The 9523-nt window shown below is 42.4% G+C and overlaps 1 protein-coding gene across 5 annotated transcripts in view; it reads right to left on the bottom strand.

Annotated features, from left to right (window-relative positions):
- Positions 1 to 2033: 2033 nt before the first annotated feature.
- The window catches only part of CERS6 (ceramide synthase 6), a 317612-nt gene continuing 310122 nt past the window's right edge, over positions 2034 to 9523 (bottom strand). For all 5 annotated transcript variants that reach the window (XM_073305741.1, XM_073305736.1, XM_073305737.1 and 2 more), the window contains one exon: positions 2034 to 7039. In XM_073305741.1, the coding sequence (XP_073161842.1) occupies positions 6878 to 7039 (162 nt within the window). In that variant the 3' untranslated portion in view covers positions 2034 to 6877. The remainder of the gene's footprint in view (positions 7040 to 9523) is intronic.

The raw sequence follows: 9523 nt of genomic DNA, 5'->3' as shown, positions 1-9523 counted from the left end.
CAGCGCCCGGAGCGGAGCTGTGCAGAGCGCAACACCCGAGGCTGGTGGCCAGGCACTCGGCCATGCCCACAGCCGGACTCACACATTCGGCACAGCACCTTCAGCGGCCCTCCCTGCGCTCCGCAGGAAACACCCACCCCGCCCCCCGACCAAGGCCAGCACGGCTGGTTCCACAGCCGCTGACCCCACTGGCCAAACCCTGAAACCATCTCGTCCCCTTCTCTGCCCCAGCTCTCCCCTAGCTCGCCCACTGCTCCTACCCCCAGCCGCCCCGGAACTCCCGTGCCTCTGCCCCCCCGCCCCGGGTCCGCCCCGGGTCCGCCCCGCAGCAGCGCTGCCCACAGGCGGAGCAGCCCCAGGGCAGCGGCGGGGCTAGGGCGCAGCCTCCCTGGGAAAGCTTGACCCTCCGCCATGCACGGTGCTGCCAGCCCGAGCTGGGGCGCAGCCCGCCTGCCCCTGGTGAGGCGCAAGGGGGGGCCCCTACCTCTCCGCACGCCCAGCGGTCCCTGCTGCCCTTCCCGCAGCCCGGCGCGGCGGCCACACGCCGGCTCTGCCGGTGCAAGCGAACGGGGCGCTGGCCGGGCCCCCCGGCACAGGGCGGAGGCAGCGGGGCGCCTGAGATTGGGACGGGGCTGGGACGCTCCCAGCGCCTCCGGCAGCTGTTCCACCCAGCCACGCTCCCAGCGCCCCCAGGCGGCCTGGCTCGGACGCTCCCCCTGCTTGCCCCTAACCCCACTTGTCACGTTTAGGTGCCGCTACAGGGCCGGCGTCCCCAGGCATGGGCCTACTGTGCCGGACTGGAAATCCGGCCCCGCCCAAGCCGCTACCGGTGCTGCTGCGGTACGCTGCCATTTATACTTGCGCTAGCTGGATGGGAACTAGCGCAAATACGTGTCGGAGAGCTGGGGAACCACACCCTCGCGCAGACCTACCCTACGAGATCCTGCAGATTTTATCCTGTAGGTATATTAATTGTGGTGATTAGCTATTTAATTATTACAGAGCCGCCCCCCCTTCTGCATTCCTTACTGAGACAAAACATCAGCTGATAGGTGAAGGGTCTTATACATCTGATGCCTGCACTATGGGGGTGGTTGTCTCATTCTCTGCAAGGCTTAGATCAGGCTTTTGGGCCTCCGGTCCCATCTGGCTTGATCCCACCTCATTCATTGACACTTTATCAGACATTGCCAGATGCCCAGTCTTTTGTGGGTTTTCCTTGGGTGAACATGTAGAAGTGTTTGCAGCTCACTGCATTCCCACATAGCCAAAGTTCTCCACATTATAATAAAAGCTTGTTCTCTTTTGCTCTATCAGATCAGTAGTGAAAAGTGGAGCTCTTCTCATAAATTGGTAAGCCAGCCTGTCTACTCTACGGACATTTTCTAAAAAGTTCTCACCTTTGCAAAGACTGGGGCAGCTGTGTTAGTTATAGCAACATTGGGAACCTAGAGGAGACATTGCTTCTGTGATCACAATCTTTTAAACTCCAAGTCAATTAAACCTGCTCTGTGCAAGCCTAAATAATATGATGCTAACTGCAATTATATCAGTGTTAGCAACAGTGGGACATTTAAATAAGATTTAGCCTAGTGTAGACAGATACCACCATACAGTATCTGAGAGACAAGGTTATTGCGACAACTTCGGCTAGTGAGAGAGACAAGTGAAGCAGTGATGACTTGTCCCTTTTTCTTTTGTACATTTTTTTAAACTAAGGGCCAAGATTCCCAAAGTGACTGTGATTTTTGGTGGCTCACCTTATGGGTGCTGAGCACCCATTCTCTGAACCAGGCAGACCCCTTCAAAGTGCCTCAAGTTGGATTCCACGTATACTTTTTTTCTCATCTATTGAATTCCATAAAATGCCATAAACAACTTCCCACAGAGCTACAAAACTAAAAGCATATATGGGACTGCTGAAAAAAGTGTTGGAGTGTGGGTAACAGCCCATAAGCTAGGAAATAGTGTCATGGACACTGGAAAATACTACGTTTTCATTTCATAGAACGGAGAAGGAAATTGACATTACATTCCTAATGCTTATGTTTATTATGAAATTGTCTCCAAATTAAAATAATTCACAATATTGATTGGTTCCATATTAAAAATGAAACCAAAAAACAATAAAACACAAAGTAACTCTCAAAGTTTTGCACAATATCTATGCATAAAACAATTCTAACTGCTTAATATAGCGCTGTACTTCAGACAGTGGAATTCTAACACATCGTATTTCTGAGAGAGTTGCTCTAGCACAGAACTGTCATGAAAACACAGGTGAAATTGTGTCATCCGTCCCACCCTGACTTTTCAGCTAAAAAGCACATATAACATCGCTAATGTGTAGGAAAATAAAGCCTTAGAATTCATGGACCCAGCTAAAGGGACTCAAAGCTCTATGGGACCCAGAATGTATGTGTTTTTGTTCCATAGATAATTTTAGAGCAGTAAAGGTCTACAGAACATTACAAATCACATGGTTTACAGTTTGACATGTCTGATCATTAAAGCTCTAGGCTTGATGGGATTCCAAACTGTCACACCATAATATATACACTGTTTCCTCCATTATTAGAACTGGAAGCTATTTCAAAAATGGAGAACTCAATACAGACACACTCAAACACTGTGTTTTCATTGCAACTACAATCAGAAACCCTTACAATGTAAAGGCTATATATGTATGTCAACTTTTCCAAACTTCCACCATTGTTTAAAAAAAAGCTGTCTTTGTAAAATTCCCATTAGGTCCCATTTCTAAACCAAAAGCACTCAAAGCATATAAATAATACAAACTGATTTTGCTTTGTGGTTTCAAGGCAACTGTAATTTACAGTACACTGTGAGGTTGGGCCTATTCTGGTCTATGTTACAACAAACGTTACAAAGTGTTCAACAGATCCTCTCTCACAAATCTCACAAGTAGTAGCTAACTGGAAATATACAAAGAATGAACTTTAGCAAACAGGTTTTTTTAAAAAAATATCAAAGTATCAACAGTAGAAAACCAATGGCATCCTGTCTTTCATTGAGAATTACAGGAGGCTGGAATAATGATGTGCAGTTAAGTGAGATGAATAATACAGGCATTGGATTTCTAGAAAATTCGGTGTAGCCTATGCGTAGTATCTAGCCAGAGACACTTATGTTGATTATCAATGGCATTTGGTTGCAGAGCAAATTTTTTTTGAAATAGTGTTGTGTTCATAGCTACATAGTGATTTTCTGTCACTCCTAATGGACTCAGATTTAACAGAAGAACCACTTGAAAGTACGTGAAGCTTTTTGTGCACATGGCTGGTTCTCTGAAAAGGGGTTTTGGCATTAGTGACTATGCTGAATGTTCACAAAGATTTGATGCCAGGTTGAAGTATGCACATCTGGATGCATATAGAGGGAAGCTGCGACCCATTCTACCTCTGTTGGAAACATTAAATGGAATAATCCATAGAAATATCTACAAAATGGCAACAAGGAAACAGCATGAGTCACATTTTGGTATTTTAGAACTGACACTACATAACCTTGGTCAAGACTCAAATCAATCTAAATTCCACCCCTATTTCTTTGATTGACTAGATCTTTAGCATATTCTAGGACTCTCAACTTTTGATTAAAACCATGTTCTTTCCTTTTTGTATATTGCATGTCAATGCTAAAAAAGAGTAAATGCAACGAGAACTGAATCTTAGTTTACTGTGTGTCATGGATAATTAGAAACGGAAGACAAATTCTTACTATTTGTTAATAAAGTCTGTCTGTTGCTTTTTCATTTTTCTACTTACCTATTCCAACCACAGTGTCTCTTAGTGTACTACCAAAAAAGGGAGCATAGAAGTTGAAGTGAGGCAAAAATGATAAATAGCTCATTAAGAGGCGAAGAGCTTGAAAATACTAATATATAGTTGGAATACAAATTCTTGTTTCTTTCGGAACTGGATAATGATGATGTGACATGTACTGATGTACACAACCTTCCAATCCTTTGCAATTATACAGAGCTGTGTGAACCATTTACAGGTCAAATCTCTTTACAAGTTTTGTGAAATACATCATTACCCAAAAAATATACAACAGCCATCAAAAGCGATCCATCCCCATTACAATTTCTCTCAATATAAGAGCATAAGCACAGGTTCAAATACAAACTATTTTTGAATGTATGCCACTCTCTTCGTGGAGTGAAACACTATTCTTCTGCAAAGGCTGAGTCAGAACTGTTTTGACTCCTGTCAATTGACGTAATGACCGAGAACAATACTGTAAAGCATGTTCAATAAAACCTTTTGAAGTTTTGGTCCTGTCTGATAAGGATGGGAGAAAGTTGCTGAATGTTCCAATTCCCTCAAATACTGTGAATTGAATGTTTAGCAATGGTTCAGTGATGGTTAGCAAAGCTCTTCATACATTCTGATCCCCATCCCTATTTTTCCAACTACCCACTTTTAATATCACATCTTCCTCATGCAGATACATCTTAATTAGAGTCCCATTTCATGCTAATAATAGGACTCGGAATGTCCAGGACAGCTGGAGAGGGCTGATAATGAAATGAGTGGGATACACCTGATGTAAAGGCCAGATTGTGATGACTCTTGCATGACTGTACAGGAGGGGAGGTGGAAACTCTAATTAATCTCTGTCCCAGATATTGACGTGGTGCTAGTGTCCTACGTACATTGCTATTTTAAAACAAGACTGCATCCTTAGATAAAATGAAACATTTACCAGCATTCTAGAACTTTGGAGTTTCAAGAATTCCCAAACTTTTCTGAGACGCTCTACTTCTTACACCTTGCTTTGCATAAGGGACAGAGTCCAACCGAGGCAGCCATTTACCCCACTAAACAGCAATGTTTAAGCCTTTATTCTTAATGATAGTCTTGGCAGTTGGCCTTTCAGAGATTATAATTTTTAATTCACTACATCCCATTAATATAGTCTCACCGTAAAAGCTCTCTCTCTATAATCCCAACATCAGCGTACCATTTCAGATCTCAGATTCAGGGTATTTTCGGTACAGACTAGTAGTGCATTTGCCTTTCCTTCCATCTCTTCCTCTCTGCCATTATTACATTTATCCTCCCTGAAGTGGAATGGCCATTTTTACTCTTGTTGCCTTGCCTTTACTGTCTGCACATTTTTGGCTAGTACAAAGGGCCTTTATGCATAATGATGGTTCCAGAGACTTTCAAGAACCAGCACAAAACACTAACTGGATAAAGAGATGGGATAAATATCAACCTTTCAAAAGAAATAAAATGGTCTTGTAGCTTTTTTCAGTACCATTCATATGGAATAAAGCCACTAATAATACTCTACGGCCTGAGAAATCATCTGCATTTTGATACTTGCATAGCGTGAGGAAACAAAAGCATTTTCTGGCTCACAGTGCTCCTGCTGAAGATGGTGCTCTCACCCCTGGTAATGTACCAGATGATTTTCTGTTTCTGGTTTACTCCTTCCTTCCTCTTTCTAATTTTCACTGTTGAAAAGCAGGATGCATAGGGACTGTTCCCCAGAAACACTCCTACTGCTGGCACTGCCGTTGATAGCACAGAAGACTAAAGAGGTCCTCTTCGCAATACTTTACCCAAGGGTTTTCTAGAAACTGATGATCATATCAAAAAAGGAATAGTCTATTTCTATTCACACTAACTCCTTTGGGAGCACAGTTTACTCCTACACCTAAATCTCAGATTGAATAGTAGAGCAAGATTATTTTACAGCTATTCCCAGCTTTATTTCTAGGTTCAATAAAAAATACTGATGTGCCCTAAAAGTTTGCTATGAATAAACTTCTCTGGGTCTGGTAGTGCAAAACATTCTGCAGTCTCCCTACTTCTGTATGACAAAAAATCTGGAATGATAAGAACAAGATCTCCACTGAATCCTGTCTGTTAAAGCAACCCGAATGTTCAGCTGCTGTTTTGTCATTGTGCCACTGCTCGCATCCTTTCCAGCTCAAAGGAACAAATCCTCAAATTCAAGAATGAATTCTGGATTCACAACAGTGCACCTCAGCAAACATTTCTCTTCTGACAATGGATCATCTCTTAGCATGAAATCTATGCAAGAAACTGAAGTCTGTAGAGTTAAAACTTGCAAAGGAGAACTAAACTGCAAGTACCAAGTTTATCATTGCTGTTGACATAAAGGTATCTTGTGTATTTGAACAAGTAATCAAGTCTATTCTAATGTAATTCACCACCAATTGAGTTTAAAACAATGCTAAAGTAATACCCTACAATAACCACAGATTTGTCTGAATTGCTAATTGACCACATTAGACACCATTTAAAATATTAATCCATCGTTTTCAAACTTTACACTGGGGAAATGGCCACTGTGATTTTAGAGGTGATTTCAAAACTAGCACTTTAAAACACAAAGATAGCAAAACTATCTGGAGCGGAGCTAGAATCTGTAAAGCCATGTTATCGCTTACTGTGAGTGACAAATCGAGCAGACTACTACTTATAGAAGACTGGGCAACAGCAACAGGAATGGACCGAAGAGATCTTAGCATGTCGGTCTCCAGTACTGAGAATCTAAAGAGCAAAAGAGTAAGGACATTCCCTTTTGTTCGTAAGTCCCCAAACATATTCCAAATAAATAATATTCTAAGACAGTACAAATAAAAATACTGCTCCGATTGTGTCAATTACATACATGTACAGCATGCTTACATATACAGAATGGTGTGTCTCTTCATTCACAAACAGGAAATATGGCAGTGCACTATCAGTATGCTTTGATACTCCTAATTTTTTTTCTGATGCTGAGATTATGAACAAACCGCATTCACAACTTATTATTTACTTCTAGTAGTAAAGAGTTCACTTTGTTCATGTTTCATGAGTTAGCTCAAGGATTAATGGTCCTCTGAACAAGTGCTACCAGTAAGATATCCATTTGTCCCGTTGGCACCACTGGTCCCATTTGTGGTGGTAGAGTTGTGTGGATTATTTGAACGAGGTACTGAATCATCCTCATCCGAACTGGACTCAACATCACTTCGGTCATCCTTTGCTACCTGAAGAACGTGTGAGAAGGAGCATGTTATAGGATATTGCATGACAACATAATGAAGCATGCACTAGTTCATGCCAGAATCAGAGAAATGAGAGCCTGAAGAGTCTTTTCAATCTGAATTTTAAAAGGGGCCTCAGACCTGATATGCTTTCATGCAATTACCTTCCTAGGCACCCTTCAAGCACTGATGGCTGCACAAAAGTCATTGGCTCAAAACTATCACCTGGGCACACAAGTGATAGTGTTCAGATATGTGTGCAAAAGTGTTTGCCTACAGACCATTTGGAACTCAGGCCCTTTAGATCATTCCAGTCCATCTCCTTGCCAATGCAAGATTGTTCTTTACAGTGCATTTTCTGGTATGTGGTCCAGTGTAGTGTAAAATGTCTCAAGTGACAGAATTCCCACCACTTCCCTGGGGAGACTATTCCACAGCCTAATTCATCACAGTATCAAAAATGTTTTTTTGAATATTCTTCCTAAGTTATCACTTTCTTAAATTTCCTCACACTAATTAATGAGAGGCCATTTGGGCCAGTGGACAGGGCACTGGACTGAGAGTCAGAAGGTCTGGGTTCTTTTTCTGGCTCTGCCACTGACCAGCAGCAAGTCACTTCACCTCTATATGCATTTGATACCACATCTGTGAAATGGGGAGAATGATACTTACTCTTCTTTGCAAAGTTCTTTGAAGTTGATGGTTGAAAATCATTATAGTAAAGAGGTGGGCATTATTATTATCAATTCTAGTTATGTCCCTGGTAGTTCCTCAAGTAATTCCTCTTCTCCTCGATTGCATTCCTCAAATGTATGACTTCGGTCATATAGTGTAAGGTGTAATGCGGCAAAGCCAAAAAGAGGCAGAAAGTAAAGAATGCTACAGTTGCCCTCACTGCCCTGTGTCAGGGCACGTATGTGTTTCCTGTGGTGGTGAGAAATGCAGTGCCAGCATGGGCAGCAAGCAATGAGAGGGGAAATCAGTGAAGGTGCATTAGGTACAGCCATAAGCCACTAATGGGAAGAGGCCTGCAGGCCAACAGTGATGTGCAACTTTAAAATTTTTCCTTCCATGTTTGGTTCTATTAATATAGATATTATTATATTACATGTATTAAGAAGCCATCCACGCTGTAACACCAGATTAGAAACACAGGCACTAGCTTTCTTCAGTGTGATAAATTTGTGTGAACTGGTGGGGGGCAAAAAATAGCTGACAAAGTGATTTCTCTAAAATGTTTAGTGCTCTTGGGTAAGAAATTTAACTCTACTTGTTTCAGTTTTTCCAGGGATCCTTCCACATTCCTGAAGAAGCCCAGAGTACCTCCCCCTCTTAATAGCCCAACTGCTTTGAAGGCTCCAACAGCAACCACCATCCTCACAATTAAGGATGACTGACGTGACTCCTTTCAGACCACGTTTGTTAATTGGCCAACAGAGAATAGAGCACAAGGCACACTTGGGAGTTCCAAAGTACCTGCTAATAAGTACAGTCCCTAATGCCAGTATCTTGTAATGCTGCAGCTGTGAAGCCCTTGAAATTAGACTTCTGCTCAAATCAGAATTTTCATTTTATACTCCTCAATTAAATATTACTATGGACTCTTCCACATAATGGGACTTTTTTGTTAAAAGTCTTGAAATAAAATGACGCACTTTGAATTACACTTTAGTCAAACACAAGTTATGGACTCAATACTGAGGTTAATGGGTGAAATTTAATAGCCTGTGTTATACAGAGACAAGGTGACTGAGGTAATATCTTTTATTGGACCAACTTCTATTGGTGAGAGAGAGAAGCTTTCGACCCACTAAGAGCTCTTCCTCAGGTCTGGGAAAGGTACTCCAACAATCACGGCAACATGGAACAGATTGTTTAGCGTAAGTAAGTAGCACACAGGGCCGGCTCCAGGCACCAGTGTTCCAAACAGGTGCTTGGGGCGGCAGTTTGAAAGGGGCGGCTGTTTTTCCGCCGCGGTGGCAATTTGGCGGCAGCTTCTCTGCTCTGCCGTCCGCGGTGGCAAATTGGAGGCAGCTTCTCCCTTTTGCCGTCTGCGGTGGCAGTTTTTTTCACTGCTTGGGGCGTCAAAAACTGTAGAGCTGGCCCTGGTAGGACATATTTAAGGGGCCATTCAAGGCAGAATGGCCTGTTAACACGTTACACATGTCAGACTAGATAATCTAATGGTCCTTTCTGGCCTTTAATTCTATGAATGTATGAAAATTTAGGGCTAGATCCTCAGCTGGTGTAAAACCAGCGTAACTATAGTGAAGCCCAGTACACTGCTCTAAACTGTGCTCCCAATTATTAATTATGTGATCAGATATTATATATTCAAAAAAATGCAAAATGTATAATAAGCAGGGTTTTTGTTTTTATAACTTTAGATACAGATGTAGCACCTTGTTGTTTTGTGTACTATTCAGTGTATGTCAAACAAACAGAATCTGGGTGGTCATTTATAATGACAACTACACGGCACACCAT

This window comes from Lepidochelys kempii, chromosome 11 (genome assembly GCF_965140265.1).
Source record: "Lepidochelys kempii isolate rLepKem1 chromosome 11, rLepKem1.hap2, whole genome shotgun sequence".
Classification (NCBI taxonomy): domain Eukaryota; kingdom Metazoa; phylum Chordata; order Testudines; family Cheloniidae; genus Lepidochelys; species Lepidochelys kempii.
The sequence above is the reverse complement of the archived record's forward strand: the minus strand, read 5'-3'. Positions and strand labels throughout refer to the sequence as shown.